Source organism: Xenopus tropicalis, chromosome 8, assembly GCF_000004195.4.
Source record: "Xenopus tropicalis strain Nigerian chromosome 8, UCB_Xtro_10.0, whole genome shotgun sequence".
Taxonomy (NCBI): Eukaryota; Metazoa; Chordata; class Amphibia; order Anura; family Pipidae; genus Xenopus; species Xenopus tropicalis.
Window position 1 is genome coordinate 98,692,129 of NC_030684.2, and position 19,177 is coordinate 98,711,305.

The following is a 19,177-nucleotide window of genomic DNA, read 5'->3' on the forward strand; positions in this document are numbered from 1 at the left end:
ACATTTCAACACAGAGGCCCAAATACCCCTCCCCCCCCCAACAGGCCCAAATTATGGTTTCCACCTAGCCAGTATTTTACTGGCCTGACTGTTAAAAATGGTCTTTGAAGATGTTGAAAAGCATAAAACTATAGGAAAGCTGGTATTTTATTCCAGAATAGGTGACAACCCTAAGCCCATCAAATAGTGGCTGTCTATGGCAATTTACAGCCAGTCTTCAGATTGCCAGTGTGCGCCTTCAGGTCTTTAACTGCAAAGAGACAGCCCTCAATATAGGAAAGGTGTCAGTGCAGCTGCACAACAAACAGCAAGCAGTGACCACACAAAACTCTCAGCTGCCTGGGCCTGTGACTTTCTGGTGACTTCAGATATTATAATTATTCACAGTATATGTTTTTAAAAAAAGAATTTATTCCATAAGCAATTACATTATAAATGTACTGTCCGAATTATTCATATTGCCCTGTAAAATCTCAACCACAGCTCGTATACTTTCACTGACGGCTTTTTAGCGCTACTGGGATAATACTAAATAATCACGGGCCACGCCCATGCGGTTGCCATGGTACCCGAGGGCTCTTGCCGCCAATTGCTAATCACGTGGTAGATGCCAGATTCTGCTTTACGTGCGCGGCGGAGGCTGAAGAAGGAAGGTGACTATGCTGCGGAAACTCACCGTAGACCAGATTAATGACTGGTTCACCATTGGCAAAGATGTAACTGATGTGAAGTTGCTGGGTTCTTGGTCGGAACCTAGCTCAGTTGCTACTGGAGGCCGTGAAGCCGAGGAAAGTGAAAGGCGGTACCGCGGGTAAGTAGTGCGGGTGTGGTGCTATGAAATGGTTGTGGGCATTTGAAAGTTGCACACTGCCCTGGCTTCAGTGTCAATATAAACATTAACATGACGTATTAGCCATTTATTTAGTAGATGCCATATTAAAGGTGAAACGAGATGCAGCAGCTGCTTCCCTTGGTTCTTAATTGTGCTATCAAATTCTTCTAAAGCCTCTTTCCCTTTGTGTAATGCTATAATATTACAGTGTTTGCTTTCAACAATTTCTAATGTAAAAAGGCAATTGAGAGATGTGATGTTAAAATGTAAATATATATATATATATATATATATAGTGTTTTTTTACAGAACAGGAAAAATATAAAAATAAACTAAACGTCTTCTCTGTAACACCTATTTAGGCCTGAATCAATTGCCTACCAGCATTGGTGCATACAGGTATAGGACCTGTTATCCAGAATGCTCGGGACCTGGGGCTCTCCGCATAAGGGATCTTTCTGTAATTTGGATCTCCATTCCTTAAATCTACTAAAAAATCATTTAAACATCATTTAAAGCCAATAGGGCTGTTCTGCCCCCAATAAGGGGTAATTATATCTTAGTTGGGATCAAGTACAGGTACTGTTTTATTATTACAGAGAAAAGGGAATCATTTAACCATTAAATAAACCCAATAGGGCTGTTCTGCCCCCAATAAGGGGTAATTATATCTTAGTTGGGATCAAGTACAAGGTACTGTTTTATTATTACAGAGAAAAAGGAAATCATTTTTAAAAATTAGAATTATTTGCTTATAATGGAGTCTATGGGAGATGGCCTTTCCGTAATTTGGAGCTTTCTGGATAACGGGTTTCCGGATAAGGGATCCTATACCTGTACAATTAAAATGTAAAGGCATAAAATAGCCAGCATAGTTTTGTTTCAGCCAGTGTCAGTGGTTACTACTTGGGGCACATTTACTAATCCACGAACGTCCGAATGCGTTATTGCGGTATTTTGCAACTTTTTCGAGCGCTCAATACGAAAGTCGCAACAATTCGCGAAAGTCGTACTGGCTATGAAAAAGTTGCGATAATTCCCGAAATTTGTAATGGCAATGAAAAAGTCGCAACAATTCACAAAATTTGTAATGGCAATGAAAAAGTTGCGACAATTCGCACAAGTCGTAATGGCTACGTAAAAGTCGCAAAAAATACGACAAAGTCGCAAAATGTTCGTTTTCCAATCCGTATTTTTCCCATTCAGATTCGTGGATTAGTAAATCAGCCCCCTTGTCTGCTTTCTAGTAAAAGTTGATTAATCTTACATTTAAAGGATAATTATACCCCCTCGCCCTATAACAGCCTATGTATGTGTATATTGAGAACATTTGTTTGTTTGTATTTTATGTTTGGGCTGGTGTGGTTAAAAATGATATAGTGCCTAATGTACACCATATTGTAAAATATAAGCATATTATAAACTTCCAGCCTTTTTATAAGAGTGTTTAGAGTGTTTATTTGTAGTACAGGTATCGGACCCCTTATCTGGGGTCATAATTGATAATTCATCATTGGAATTCTAGACACTAGATAGCAAATGAAATCTGAAAATTAGAGCTGCAAGGCAAAACATTCATTGTAAGCTGAGCTATGCCTTTAAAATTTCTGTAGTAATTAAATAATGGCAATGGGTTGGTGTTTCTTATCATAGGAAAAATGATTTCAAATACTACTATGAAAATTTAAAGGAGAACAAAAACTAAACAAAATAAGTAGGGCAGAAATGCTGTACAATATGTTTTCGGCTCCTGTACAGGTATTGGACCCCTTATCCGGAAACCTATTATCCAGAAAGTTCCGAATTACAAAAAGGTTATCTGCCATAGACTCCATTTTAATCAAATAATTCTTATATCCTTACTATATCCTTTTTCCCTGTTATAATAAAACAGTACCTTGTACTTGATCCCAACAATGATATAATGAATCCTTATTGCAGCCAAAACAATTCTATTGTGTTTAATTACTGTTTAAATAATGTTTTTAATAGACTTAAGGTAGGAGATCCGAATTACAGAAAGACCCCTTATCCGGAAAACCCCAGGTCCCGAACATTCTGTATAATAGGTCCCATACCTGTATGTAATGGAATTGTGATTGATCATATGCTTATGCTCTTGGCTTATATGCAGGAAGATGTAGTCCAGCAACAACTGGAAGGGTTAGGCACAGTTTTACCATTAAAAATAGAGAAGTAAGAATGAAAGAGCTAAGAAGTGACCTGACACATAAGTAAGCATTGCTTTGAGCTCAGCACCATTTTGAGACTGTTGGGAAGCATTGCCCTAGAATTGTCAGGAGCTTATGTAAGTGAATTGACTACAATCGTGTGTACAGTACACATTATCAGTATCTTATGCAAATACTAGCGTTCCTTGATATCCTTAGATACTAAATATTTTAGGGACATGTTTTTTGTAGTAGAGGGATGGTCACAGGATTGCATTTTGCGCTGTTCATTCAGTTATGATTATCTGCCATTTGCGTTGTACAGTATCTGCTAGAGATGTAAGCTTCCTTAGTATATGTTTCCCAAATGGAGAAGCTACAAAACATAGCAGAACCACACCACACAACAGAGAACAAGGTCTGTGGTACATGGTTCATTTTAGAGCATTTTGGCATCTAAAATGTGCTGTCAAAAGATCTCTGATTGTGATTAGATAATTGCCTTAGATGCATCACAGACCACACGCTGTCTTAAAGTGGCTATACACGTAGCAATTACAATCTTTCCTGTGATAATATCGTCCGATATGGAGGTAGAAACAACAGGAATTCTACCTCTACCTGCCGATTCAGCCCTAAACATAGATTTTGCTGAGGTGCCGATCAAAATCTTTTAACCCGCCTGACTGACGAGGTGATCGATATCTGCAGCCTTTTGCGATATCAGTCACTTGTTGATCCGCCATACACTCACCAAATATTGTACGAAACAAGTTTGTACGATAATATCTGTGTGCTTATGGCTCGTTTTACACTTTGGTGTCTATAAACAGCATCTTGCCTCTCAGTTCCTCTATCTCCACGTGTATGAAGGGCTCATATAGATAAAATACCATTATAGGCAAACCTACAGCGTTATATACCAAACTGTATTAGGGGAAAAATTGCCTATGGCAATTGAAATTGCTTTTATTAAAGGGCACAATGTTAAAACTTTATTTGGTAGAATTATATGTTTTTTTTTCTTAAAGGAGAAAGAAAGGTAAAAACTAAGTAAGCTTTATCAGAAAGGTCTATGTAAATACAGTCATAAGCACTCACAGAAAAGCTGCACTGAGTCCTCTGTCAAAAGATTTGTTGTGTCTGTAATTCCTGTGCCAGAGACACGCTCTCTCCCTCTGAGCCAATCAGCAGGAAGCTGACTCATAGGGGCTGATTTACTAAGACACGAATTCGAATTGGAAAAATTCCGATTGGAAAACGAACATTTTGCGACTTTTTCGTATTTTTTGCGTTTTTTTCGGCGCCTTTACGACTTTTCGAAAATTATCGCGACTTTTTCGTTACCAATACGATTTGCGCGAAAAAACACGAGTTTTTCGTAGCCATTACGACTTGCGCGAAAAAACGCGAGTTTTCCGTAGCCATTCCGAAAGTTGCGCAAAATCTGGCGATTTTTTTCGTAGCGTTAAAACTTGTGCGAAAAGTCGCGCCTTTTTCGTAGCGTTAAAACTTAAAAGGCGCGACGTTTCGCGCAAGTTTTAACTCTACGAAAAAAATCGCGACTTTTCGCGCAAGTTTTAACGCTACGAAAAAATTGCCAGATTTTGCGCAACTTTCAGAATGGCTACGAAAAACTCGTGTTTTTTCGCACAAATTGTATTGGTAACGAAAAAGTTGCGATAATTTCCGAAAAAAATCGCAAAATACAGATCATTACGAAAAAAACGCATTCGGCCCGTTCGTGGGTTAGTAAATGTGCCCCTTAGTCTAACTAACTGAGCATGTACATTGGTCTGGGTCTCGGTGCAGGAGCGAGGCATTATGGGAACTTTCTTTACACAGCTCAGCGTTTTTTCTTCTTGTTTTGGCTTTTGATCATCTGAACAAGTGAAATATGGGGAGACTTAAGGGCACTATTGAAAGAACTGAAGGTATGCCTGCAGCTTGAGATTAACTCTATATTAGCCCTTCTTTCTCCTTTAAATTTTGTATTGTATGGGGTTATGTAATAAAGGCACTAAGTTTGTCCAGTAGCATTAACCCATAGCAACCAATACTTTAGTGGGCATCTGTTTAAAAGCAAGAATGTGTTAGGGGTTACTGCTACTGGGAAAACTTAGTGCCTTTTATTACATATGGGGGTTAAAATATCTGTTACAGCAAGTCCATACTCACCCTAAATCTCACCTTGATCTTTAGGCTGGACTTTAAGTTGTATCTGTGACACCATTCTCCCTAGTTTTCAACCTAACTGAGATTAAGGCTAAGACTCGCAGATGTATAGTTCTATACTACAGAATTGTATCAATTTAGGCAGTCCCCCTGATTTTAGCCCCTCCGCTTAAATCGTTGCACCACTGAAATGTGGCTGCACTTTTATATGATAAGTTCTCTGGAGCTGCCACTGTCATTTTAATCAGTATGTTGGGTTGAAAACCCCAACATACTGTTCTTCGACTTTGGCTTATTCTTCCGCTTCTTCTTGCCACCAACATGGATTCCTACACCTGTACTTACAGAATGTAGGAAGATTAATATGGTGGCTACACCCCCCACTAACATACTTCTTGTGTTCTCTCAAAGCTATACACTTGGTTGTAACTTGAAGTACAGATAAATCACGCTGCAGCATTGTGAATCAATGAAAAGGTTTTATTTGTGCCAGAGATCACCTTTCTTTTTTTTGATCAAAATCAAACCCTATAGTATGACATTAAAACCCTCTTCATTACCACCTATGGCTAATTAGTAATAGGTATTATTTTAAATGGATAGCTAGCTACAATGTAATTGTCTCTCTTGTCTCACAGTGGAAAATGGACATCATAAGGACAAGGCCCTAATGCAGGCTTCACCTCCTGATACTCCCTAACTTGTATGGCTAAATAATGTGCAAGTTAGGGAGCAGGTGGGGGCTACATGCATCTCCCAGCTGCCTGTCTTGGCTGTCAGGACACCAGGAAAAAACCCAGTAGTTCCCAAACATCATGGGCCAGGCTGACCTATACCCAATTCCTGTCTGCCCCCACTACTGTCCCTCCCCTGATTGTGGCAAAAGTAAGTATAAGGTGTGAATTAGGTGTAAGGGGCTGGTGGTAGGTTTGCAGGTGGGCCTCCCACTCCAGTGTCGATTGTGCCTAGGGAGTCAGTTCCCACTGCCTTAGGCTGTATCGATGTATGTGTGATGCCAAGACCCATTGCTTTTCACTGTTAAGGTCCCCATACACAGGCCAATAGTAGCTGCTGATATCGGCCCGTGCAGCTAATCGGCCCGTGTATGGGCACTTCCGACAGGCCTGCCTGACCGATATCTGACCTGAAATCGCCCACATCGCCAAGCGAGCGGAACTGCCAGTGTATGGGGAGCTTTAATAAGGTGCCTTGTGTGTCGGACATTTTAAGGTAGGAGGGGACATTTAAAGTGGGCATGGCTTGATATTTTAGCAGGCCACATATCGCCTTTCCCAAGGCCCCTATACCAAACACCAAGTGCTGCCTATGGCTCCTGATAGGATGGTGCAACAAGGGAAATTGGTGGTACTCATAGCATTACAGTGGCAGAACTCCCTGCAGAAATAGTAACACACCAAGTTTAGACTAAACCTCTCTATCAACAACACCAGTTTTACCCCTGTAGCATTTTGATCACCTCCCAGAAGTATACATAACCCCTGTTACACAGGCACTGGAGCCCATTCCCCTTTCAATATTCACCGTACACATTCAAGAAAAACAGAGACATGGTTATGGCTAAATCTGTTGGAATCACAGGATTTATTAAAATAAATAGCTGTAAATAAGAGGGTTGTACATTCTCTTATGCCAGCTGCGACTCCCAAACATGGCTCAACCAAAGGGCAGGGATTGGGAAACCTACCTTCTCCCTCTCCCTGCCCTTTAGTGTGCAAATATGGCTCTAGCCCCGCCCTAGGGGTGAACCGATACCTTCTGGCTAGGTCTGCACGATGGAAGGAGCTGAATTGATGCCGGGAGCAGCAGCTGGCTGGAATGCACAGGGCCCTAAACAAACAATGATCCAGAGAAAGGCAAAAAACCATCCACTGTGGGGCCAATCTGCAGTAAATGGGAAAAATTCCTTTCTGACTCCAAATGGCAATCGGTTTTACACCCTGGATCATTGGTGTGTTTAGCAAAGAAACACAAGCAATAATTGGGGGTGGGAGACAGGGTGAGGGATCAGGGAGGAGGGTTAGGGAGGCAGAGGGTTTTAGACATGGGGAAATAAACCTGTAATGGCTCTTCTGGTGGAATGCTGAAAATAAAAGAAAAAACTGGTTTAAATATTTAAAAAGAGAATTACAGACATGCATTTATTTTGTTAGGATATTAAAAGCTTAGTCTGGGTCTACAGCTCCTTCCTAGAGGATGGGGCAATGGCACTAAAACTCAGCCCACTTTATAATCCTGTCATTTATTATGGGTGGTAGCACATAATGATATTACTGAGATATTGAAGGAAAACTAATATTTTAGAAAATCCATTTCAAAATTTAGATATCCAAGTCACAGAGCTGCTAAAAAGCTAAAGCAGCCCTGTCAGAGTTAATATACCTCTCCCCAAACTGAGCAATTACATCTATAATCTCAGTTTGGGCAGAACTCTGTTCTAAGCCAGCAACCTCATACAACCTTATGCCAGCAAGCAGCAAGCCAATGTCAGCAAGCAGCAAGCCAATGTCAGCAAGTAGTGTGCCTAGTGCCCAACTTCTTTCCTGGTGCCTGCCCTGTTATGTCACAGGAGCGTCAAACTTAGCGCCTTTTATTACGTAAGGGGGTTAGTCTTCATGATTATGCAATCCTGAGGGGATCACTTGGTATAATTAAGGTTGTCTAAAAGGTAATATCTTTAAATAGATCCGTTACCCAAATCCTGTTTAAATTCTTGGCTATGGCTTTCATAAGCCTCCTCCTGGTGCTGAGCCTGGGCACCTCCACCACAGGGGGTTCTTCTGTTTCCTCTTCTTTGATTCTGATAAAAAATGTAAAAATCAGCAAGTGTTTTATTCTGTTTCAAAAGGTTTCATAATAAAAACATTATTAATGATGGCATTATATAATTTTAGCCATTCAGCACGATACTACTATTATACCTGCAACAAAACTCTGTCCACTGTGCAAAGGTGGGTAACTACTGAGCTGAATTTGCTATATGTTACAAGCTCTGCTGTAGGGAAATTTTAAAACTCCAGTTACAGGGTTGTTCTATTACTGCCTACTTCAGAATTCTGGCCACAAAGATGACAATTTTATTGCAATACAGGTGGTTAGCAAAAAGCAGGACTAAGTAAATGTCACATGTATAATACTTAGCAGCTTCTTCCAGCTCCTTCTGCCTTGCCACGATGCTATTGTGCAAGGCTTCGAGCTTTGGTCCCAAAACCTGTAATCAGGAAAAAAAAGGGGGAAAGAAAAATATAGCATTACATAATGCATGCATACTGTATGTGGTGAGGTTCCTGCATTACCTTGCAATGAACAGTATTGGGGAAATTGGTATACAGTATATGCCTGCATTATAATTTACCCTTTGAAAATTTGCAGGCTGAGGGCCAAAAAACACCCCAGGTACTTGATGCCCATCAGCTTTGATAACATTAAGTACCAGGTACTGTCTTATTGGTCCATGGGTTATAAGCTTTCTGGATAACAGGTATCAGATAACTGAACCCATACCAGTATGCAAAACTGGACTGGAATGGAGTGTTTGTACATAATATGTAATTATCAGTTTGTTATGGCACTACCCTTATCTACAATATTCCCCTGCGTAGAAGTACAAAATGCCCATTTTTTAACACAAAATACTACACATTGGTCCCTATAGCCTGAGTGTGCCCTGCAGAGTTCAGCAACAATCACCTAGGAAAATCTTTTGGGACAGTAACAGTGATTAACCTTTTTAGTGCCATAGGACGTAGATTCTACGTCCTAGGTACCAAGGGACCAAAGTGCCATAGAACGTAGAATCTACGTCCTACAGCACTACCGGGTTTACAAGCGCTGCGCTCGCTTTTAAAGCAGCGCAGCGCTTGTAAACCCTTCACAACCCCCTAGGCAACGAGCAGAAGCGGTCATACTCACCGATCCGGTCCCCCGATCGCGTCGCCAGCCAATGACAGCAGTGGACACGCGTTGATGACGTGTCCACTGCTGTCCCTTTAAATATCGCCGCCTACTGTCGGCTCCTCATTCCTGCTGCGCACTTCGGACCTGATGGAGCTCCCCTGCTGCCTTCCTGCTGCCTTCCTGCCAGATTGGTCGCCCCTGATCGCCTGCCTGCCTTGGGTAAGCTGAACTACAACTCTCTACCACTGTTTATTTTGCTTATTTCTATCTCAACTGTCTAAAATATTTATTTTTTTTCATTTTTTCTTCTATCTTTGTCATTATTACACTTTTGCACACATACACACTAATTTACAACTTTCCCAAGCGCACACATACACTTACACTTTTTTTTTTCTTTTTTTCTATCTTTCTTTTCTTTTCTTTCTTTCTTTGCTTTCTTTGGCAGTCTTTTTTTTTTTTACTAAAACTTTATTTCTGATCTTGCTCTATAATTATCTGATTTATTTGGTTGCATTTTAGTGTTTTTTTGGCATTTTCATAATTGATTTCTGTTTTTTATTTATTTTATTGTATTGTAACTTTTTTTATTGCTATTGGGTGCTGAATTTGCAGTGACGTTGGTGGATCCAGGGCTCTGACCACCGATTTCATTGCAATTATTGTTCTTCTGTTGGTTTAGGTGGTTTTATTGGATTTTACTGATTTTATGGTGTTTTATCTTTGCATTGTTCTTTATTGTGTGTTTAGTGCCCCCAAAAAGGTTGCTTTTGCAGTGACATTGGTGGATCCAGGGCTCTTACCACCGATTTCATTGCAATTATTGTTCTTTGATTGCTTTTAGTGGTTTTATTCCATTTTAACTTCATTTGATTTCAGTTGTTCTAGAAAGGTCCAGAGGTGCTAAGATTGTTCTGGTAGTTTCTATTGCCAAGGGTTAGGCTGATGCCACACATGGCGTAGGGCTGATTTTTTCAGCAAGTGGAAAAACGCTTGCCGAAAATTCAGCCCTACGCCTGCTACTTGTGCCTGCACCCGAATGAATGGAATACGCTCGGGTGCAGGCACATGTAGCCGATATATGCATGAAAACGCGAGACTTTGCATTCTCACGCGTTTTCATGCGTATATCGGCTACATGTGCCTGCACCCGAGCGTATTCCATTCATTCGGGTGCAGGCAAAAAAAAAGGGGTGCATAGAGTGCAGCCCCAATATTATGCATTTTCAGGTTTGGCGGCCATGTACTTATGTGCAACCAGACATAGGTATCGTTTTATTCAGGGGAACTTGCAGATTGATGTTTAGTAAGTTTTTGGTAGTTGCCATGGAGATTTTGGGGAGAAATCTAGGTTTGTATCTGGTTTTTCCTTGATTTCTGACCAAAGCGCTGACTTCTGCAAGGGACTGCGGCCACAATTTTCCATGTAGAAAGAGAAGAGTGGTGTTTCTGAATAGCTGAAGCTGTGCACTTTTCGTAAATATATAGTTTGCGGGGGTTATTTCACAGGTAGGGGGGTGTTTAGACTAAATAACTGCAGGTAGAGCACATAGAGCACAGACCCCCCTTATGCATTGCCCCTGTTTGGGGGCATTTGGTGGCCACGTCTTTATGTGCACCCATACATATGGGGTATCGTTTTATTCAGGGGAACTTGCAAATTGAGGTTTAGTAAGTTTTTGGTAGTTGCCATGGAGATTTTGGGGAGAAATCTAGGTTTTTTATCTGGTTTTTCCTTGATTTCTGACCAAAATCTAGGTTTGTATCTGGTTTTTCCTTGATTTCTGACCAATGCGCTTACTTCTGCAAGGGACTGCGGCCACAATTTTCCATCTAGAAAGAGAAGAGTGGTGTCTCTGAATAGCTGAAGGTGTACACTTTTCGTAAATATATAGATTGTGGGGGTTATTTCACAGGTAGGGGGGGTTAACACTGAAAAACTGCAGGTAGTGCACATAGAGCACAGCCCCCAAAATTTCAACTGAAATTGCCCTTATGCATTGCCCCTGTTTTGGGGCATTTGGTGGCCATGTCTTTATGTGCACCCATACATATGGGGTATCTTTTTATTCAGGGGAACTTGCAGATTGATGGTTAGTAAGATTTTGGTAGTTGCCATGGAGATTTTGGGGAGAAATTTAGGTTTGTATCTGTTTTTTTCCTTGATTTCTGACCAAAGCGCTGACTTCTGCAAGGGACTGCGGCCACAATTTTCCATGTAGAAAGAGAAGAGTGGTGTCTCTGAATAGCTGAAGGTGTGCACTTTTCGTAAATATATAGATTGTGGGGGTTATTTCACAGGTAGGGGGGGTTAACACTGAAAAACTGCAGGTAGTGCACATAGAGCGCAGCCCCCACATTTTTAGCTGTAATTGCCCTTGTGCATTGCCCCTGCTTTGGAGTGTTTGGTGCCCATGTCTTTATGTGCACCCATACATATGGGGCATCATTTTATTCAGGAGAAGATTGTCTTTCAAATTTGCCTTTGTTAGAAAATTTTTATGAGATTTTTTTTTGTCAAATCCACATTTGATCATGCGTCCAAGTTTACGTTTTAGAAAAAAAAAAATGTCATAAAAAGTTCCACAATGCATTTCACAATGCACTGACAAAAGGTATTTGGCTTTTGAGTGAAAACTACTTTGCACCTAGAAACCTGAAAGTCTGTAGTTTCTAAAGATACCAAACATGAGGGGATATTCTAGATTTACATATAAGTTATGCTGCATCAACTGTTACAAGCGCTTTTCCGCTTTGTTCTGGTGTGATATTGTACTAAGTATTGCTTTAGTTTGGGGGTTACTTCTGGACAGGAACTGTGGGGTACCACCACATATTTGGTATCGTTGGACTTGGGAGTATCAGGGCTTTTACAAACAATAAAAAAAAGTGTGTAAAATTAACTTTTCTATGGAAAAAAACCTCAAAATATACAGAAATTTTTCATAATTTTTTTTTTTTTTACATATTTCACCCAAAATACACATCATATCTCCAGAAAAGTTATAAAATTTGGTATGTATGTCGAAGCCCAATTAGTGACGAAAAAAACGATATATACTTTCCCTAGTTTCATGGAGGTTTTCCTACCAAAAAACATTGTTAAAGTGAATGAGTACAAAATGCTTAAAAAACGTCTGGCACTGGGGGGAACCGAAATGACGAATTCGGCTGGCACTTAAAGGGTTAAGGAACTTACTCTTCGAGCTTGCTGCGTCTTCTCGTATTGGAAGAGGATATGGTCCACCTCGTGCTCCTCCTGTGGCAGAAGAGACTCTATATTAAACAAGGGTCTGAATTGTACCAATTTCATTAATGTGCCCCTGTGGGCAAAACTGCTAACAAGAGACATGTAATTTAGAGACACATATAAAATGGCAGTTGTTTGGGATATGGTGAGTAATAGATCTCCAAAATAATTATAATAAGGGAAAAGGTGATACAGTATATAATAACCTCACTAATAATAACAACAACAACAACAACAAACATTTGTAAAGCGCTTTTCTCCCATGGGACCCAAAGCGCATGATAACATATAGATAACAATAAAAGCACTTACTTCCGATAAAGCCAGGACTTTGTGGATGCTGTATAGGGTAGTCTCCAGTTCTTCAAGTTGTTTCTGTAACATAAAGGAATGTGCCAATGTAAGAAAAGAATCTAATAATCAGAGATTATCACACAGACCCATGTAGTTTATAGATCCTGACTGGTTGGCCAGAGGAAAAGGAAAGTTGCAGTAGCAGGAATATGACACAATGTCACTCTGAAATTTCTATTCTGCTTCACTTATTTGCAGATTTTATTTGTAGGGGGCCTTTTGCACTTTATTGCTATTCCAGGGCACAGAAGCCAAAACTCATGTATGTTCCCCTTTTATTGGTTTCTGCCTACACATATTAACTTTACATACACTGACACATGGGTCTAGTTAACCGCATTATTATTTAAACTGGATAATGGGAACATTTTTAGTTGTATTCAGTGCAGCTCTGGGTGTACTTATCTAATATAATTTCTTAAGCCTTTTGCCATTTCATCATATGGACAAAGATGCACATTTACAGGTGCCAGAGCTGGCAATCTGAAATGCTTTTCTCTATTCCTTACCCGATAGGCATCCATAACAATGAAGTGGGCCATGTTCCGCAGATGCTCCACATCGTTGTCAATATAGTATTGACTGATGAAGTCTTCCCTAAAAAGTAAAATCCGAATGAAGCATTAATGGCACTTACTATCCACTCTATTTCTACTGTACAATATGGGCAAGCATAAAATGTCCCACAAAGCATAGGGGGGGCGGTTCTGGAGCAAAATATTATATTTGGCTCCCTGTTTGGGTGTTGATTATTGTTTTTAATCCACACTCACCAGCACACCCTGTACTTACCACGTATCTTCCACCTGGTGCACAATAGTTAGAGAGGTGTAACCCTGAAATGTTATACAGTTTGCAACTAATAAAATAGCAGGGTTTATTCTACTTAGATAAGCAGTGTTGTGCCAGTATTTTTGCGCATTTTGAATTATTGTTTTTAACCAGGTTTGAATAATCCAAATATAAATCATCTAAGAAGAATTCATTTTTTAGAAAAAAATATTTTTATAAGTAGCTAAAGAAGGAATATTCGGCTAGAATGGGACAATTTGCTTGTGCTGAGCTTCTTACAATCTAATGAGGGAAAGATAATTGATAAGATGATTTTCATGATACTTACATTTCGTCGGTGGCTTCTCGTTTCCAGATGTAGGGATGTTCTTCAAGGAAAATACATTGCCATTAAACAATAAGCAAACAGAGGGAAACTATTCACATATAATTTTCTCTAAAGAAAAATGCCCCAAAGACAATAGATCACAAGTAGATAGCAGTTAGTATCACTTCCAGACATAATCCATCAGTACTAAGACATCAATTACTTCTGCTTTAATTCTGTTGTCCAATAAAAAACATAGCAGCATTCTGTAGGAAAAGAGCCCCCGTCCATCCTCTGGTAATTACACCATTATGTCCCCTGCCCCAGCCATCCCGCCATTTGCCTGAAAGTCCTGAACAGCATAAAGCTCACTGAAATGTTTGTGGGGTTAATACACTTCATGGGTGTGGTTGGGTGCAATGGAGTGTTACTAGAAGTTCAGCCATATTATTTACCATAGTAGTCGAGAATGGCCTCGTCGAACGTCGTCTCCTTTACGTAGTCCTCCAGGACAGCGAATAGCACCTGTAAGTGAATGGAAAGAGCATTAAGGACTCAATTCTAGACACATCTGAATGCTGCCGGGGCAGAGACTGTACCTGTGGGTTAGTGTGTATAGTATAGCATAAGGGTGTTACGGAAGGGACTGAATCTGTGGCATAATGTGCATGATAAATGAATGATTGCATGAGGAAAAGCAGTGTAACCCAAAACCTGGAGTGGCGTTAGTACTGTATGTACATAAACACAATCCGTGCCTGCAATGAACTCATGTTTGTATTGTATGGGAATAACGAGGATTATGCTGTACTGGGTATTGAGGGAAATACTGGCAGATGAAGTCAATTGTTTGACAAATTTAAAGACAAACTTCTTTAAAGGAGCTTGAAAATGGTGCAGTTTGTCTACCTGAAATGGTTTCTGTGAGGTACAGAATATCACAAGGCAAGATGGTGTCAGGCAAATGGGTTGTAACTGTGGCATAATAAGTCAAAATGGTATAAAGGAGAGAGTTGTGCATAATAAGGTATGATGGCTAGGGGTAGTTAACTGTGGAACAGGGGGTATAATAAGGCAAGTTGATGCCAGGGGAAGGGACTGCACCAAGTATAGAGTAAATCATCAGGTAAAATTTGTCAGGGAAAAAAGATGCATCATTAGTATAGTTTGTATAATAAGGAAAGATGTTCTTAAAGGAAGGTTACCTGTGGCATAGGGTGTAAAGTAAGGCAAGAGAGTTTGGGATGAGGTGTCTGTACTGAGATAGAAAGTATAGTAAGGCAAGTGTGGTAAAGTGTTTAAAGTAAGGCAAGAAAATGTCAGGGGAAGGAAAGTAGGATGGTGTGTATAGTAAGAAGAAAGTGATTCCTTACCTTAATGTCTAGCATTCTGCTGTCTCTAAGCACAGCCACCTAAAGGCAAGAGATACAAAGGGGCATTATATTGGCAGAACAGACACAGGTAGACTCAATAATACAATGTGTGTGTTTATAGCTTTCTATTCTCAGTCACATTTTGCATCTTTTTTTCTTATGTATGTAAGTATATTTTTATTGATTATGTGCTACCTATGTATGCAGCACTTTACAGCAGAATAATATATCAATTAATATATATAATAGAGTAACAGAACAAACAGGGGTCAATACAATTATAAATACTAATAAATACTAGGTACAGTTACATAACAAGTGATAACTGTAAGGAGGCAAGAGAAAGGAGATCCCTGCCTCATAGTGCTTACAGTATATCAACATACCAGCAGCACTGTTGCACCCAGAGATATATGCCCCTTATTCTTGAAGGACCATGAAATGTAAGATTACTCAGAGGTACCAATATACTCAGCACCTCAGGTAACTGTAATCTTTAGCCTTCTACCCCAGGCTATCAGCAGAGCTGGAGGAACTGGGCCCAATTTGCAAGCCTCCCCTTTTGAATGTGGGGTAGATTTGATAATAAAAGCCCCCATAATATCAGGAAGATTACCTCTTAAAAGAAGTGAGCTAGACGGTGCTGTTGGAACCAGAAGTGCCAGATGGTAAATTCTTCTGGTTCGGGTATTGAGGGGTTCCTCACACTTGAGGGCCGGCACAAGGCCGGGGAACCCAAGGGAGACCCTCAGTAGATAGTGGCTTTCCCCCAGCTCAGATCAGAATGGAAAAGATTGAACTTAAGGGGAAGCCAGAAAATCGCTCACAAATCACTTGTAAAAGCACTCGGTAGCACAGACCGCAATAGGTTCAGCAGGAACAGCACTATAGCAATCTGTAAATAGAGACAAAAGAATATAAGGGGAAAGAAAACTTCAGAGACAGTGCATTAAGTACATAAATAAATAGAATACTGAGTAGAGACCTGGCTATTTTCCCTTATTGAATTGTATGAGGCCTATTAAATATAAGAAACAAGAATACTAAAAGTTTTAATTTACTTAAATGTCACAGGTTTTCAGACTTTTCCGTTTAAAGCATCCCCCCTTTGTGAGGTGCAGTTCAGAACCCCAACTATAACAGGCTTACTGATATATTCATTACATCAAAGCTTGAGCCATTCTGGGCCTGGATTTATAAACATAGGTGCTAAATTAAACGGATGGATCAGAGCTGGGCAGCAATTTGGGGGTACAGGGAGTCCAACCCTAAGGGGCCCATCATTTCTAAAAACAATTAAAACAGTCTAGTATACTATATATAAATATATTTATTTAGCATATTTTGTATTTTATGGAGAAAAAAGTGTGTTTTCGGTTGCAGCCCTGCCTAACTGCCAAATACCTGTGTCAGCGCCAGCATTAAAGTCATCTCCAAAGCCCATTTTTAGAAAAAAATGCCCTAATAAACTAAAAGCCAGTTCCTGCTAGTCTTAGGGGTACAGCAGTATCACAATTTCCCACATTTTTTAAATAAAATAAGGATTACAATGCCAACCAACTGTGTAGTAAGTGTAGTAAGTTGGAGACAGGCAAAAAAGGGGAAAATACACTCTGGTCGTGGATTTATAAACATAGGTGCTAAATTAAACGATCACAGTTACCTATAGCAATCAATTAGATCTATATAGGACACTCACAGGATTTAAAAGTGTGGTGAAAAAAAAATTTGTTAACAAATAAAGTTTTTTTTTCCACCATAACTTTTAACTGTGGTTGCCCTGCTTTATATGACAGTCTATATTTATTCTCTCTAATAAGTAAATGCAGCTATTTTTTGCATTTGTGCAGTAACATTTTTAAATAAAATAAGGAGAGCGGCAAAAAAGGAGAAAATACACTCTGGGCCTGGATTTATAAACATAGGTGCTAAATTAAACGATCACAGTTACCTATAGCAATCAATTAGATCTTTGCTTTCATCTTATTGTATTGCTGGGTAACCATAAGGAGAAACAGTTATTTCTGTCTCTTCAACAATTTTATTCAGTACAGCTCTCAGTACAGCTCCCAGTACGCTACAGCCCCCCCACTGCACCCAAGGCAATTTTGTACAATATTTTAATGTAATATAATAACAATGTATTAAACAGGGCTATGGCTAAATAAGTGTAATTCATAATAAATATATAATAAATAATATCCAATTTAGATTTCTGCCTTAATATTACTTTGCTTTAGGAAACCGTTAATGGATCAGAGCTGGGCAGCCATTTGGGGGTACAGGGAGTCCAAGCCTAATGGGCCCATCATTTCTAAAAACAATAATTAAATACAGTCTAGTATACTATATATACAGAGCCAGCATTAAAGTCATCTCCAAAGCACATTTTTAGAAAAAAATTATTTTCATAATACAATATCTACAGAAGATTCAATTCCTATAGATTATGAGGCCAGGTCTATGGCAGGGTTTTGTACAAACTGAACAAGCGCTTACTCCAGGGAACAACACCACCTTTCCAATTACAGAAAGTTGAAGGTTCTAGTTCATCTACATTATCCAGATTCACTGCACACTCCACTATTCATATCTAGAGCTCCCCTGTTTGTCTTAAATAAGCCCTGCTATGTATAATTGCATTTTCCTGCATCTGCTAGGTGTCTGTGTATTTGTACTATGCATATTGTTATGTTGGGTTGAAACCCCAACATATTGTTCTTCGACTTTGGCTTATTCTTCCGCTTCTTCTTAGCGCCCCCCATTTTCTAAACGCTACTCCTCCTACAGTTTTAGGGGGTACAACACCCAAACTCCCCACACTTCTTCGCCCTATAGCGGACCAGGTTGCTTGTGCTTTTCTAAGCGATCCCGCCCCCCGTCTTTTTGTGGCGCCGCTCCGAACCCCCCAATTTTTCCATTGACTTTGACAGGGAAGATTTTCAAACTGCTGCCACACTTGCAGCTTTCAAGCTACACCCCCCAAACCTGAATAACCTAATAATGGGGTCACCCCGAATGAAACAGCAACATTTGTTGGATGACCCCAATGTGGGAGAGGCCAACAGCCAATCAAATTTCACCCATTGACTTTTATGGGGAAATTGAAACTGCTGCCAATCTTACAGTTATGAGACCACACCCCCCAAGCTTGAATCACATAGTCATGGGGTCAGCCTGAATGAAAATATGATGATTGTTGGATGCCCAAAAGTGGGCAGAGCTGTGAACAGCCAATCAGATTTTACCTATTGACTTGGTGGAAATCCAACCAGTCAGTCACTGGGTGACTACGCATTCAAGTTTTTTTGTTTTTTTTTTAAACGCAAAGTGGGAGGGGCCAACAACAGTCAATCAAATTTTACCCAATGACTTTCATGGGAAAATTGGAACTGCTGCTAATCTTGCAGCTTTGAGGCTTCACTCCCCAAACTTGAATCATAGTCATGAGCTCAGCCTGAATGAAAATATGATGATTGTTGGATGCCTAAAAGTGGGCGGAGCTGTGAACAGCCAATAAGATCTTACCTATTGACTTGGTGGAAATCCAACCTGCTGCCATTCTCACAGTAATAACGCCAGGGTCCACAAACTTTGCATGGTTAGGCACCAGGTAACTGTGCACAGTTTGTCACTGGGTGACTATGTTTCAAGTTTAGAAAAGTGGGCGGGGCCAACAACAACCAATCAGATTTCACCTATATACTTCATATGTTTAAATTTAAACTGCTGCCATTCTTTAAATATTAATACTAAGGTCTCCAAACTTTGCAGAGCAGGTAACTGCGATTCAGAGTTAGAAAAAGTGGGTGGAGCCACCAACAGCCAATCAGATTTTAACTATTGATTGTCAATGGGGAAATTCAACCTGCTGCCATTCTCACAGTATTAACACCAGGGTCACTAGGGGACTGCATTTTTAGGCTTTAAAAAGTGGGTGGAGCCACCAACAGCCAATCACACTTCACCTATTTTTTTTTTTTTTTTTTGTTTAAATTTGAAATGCTG

At 39.9% G+C, this 19,177-nt stretch overlaps 1 protein-coding gene across 1 annotated transcript in view; it reads left to right on the forward strand.

Annotated features, from left to right (window-relative positions):
* Window positions 1–432: 432 nt before the first annotated feature.
* Window positions 433–19,177, forward strand: part of tdrd9 (tudor domain containing 9) — a 120,754-nt gene continuing 102,009 nt past the window's right edge. Inside the window, exon 1 of the mRNA XM_012968700.3 lies at window positions 433–811. Coding sequence (XP_012824154.2) covers window positions 660–811 — 152 coding nt within the window. The 5' untranslated portion in view covers window positions 433–659. The remainder of the gene's footprint in view (window positions 812–19,177) is intronic.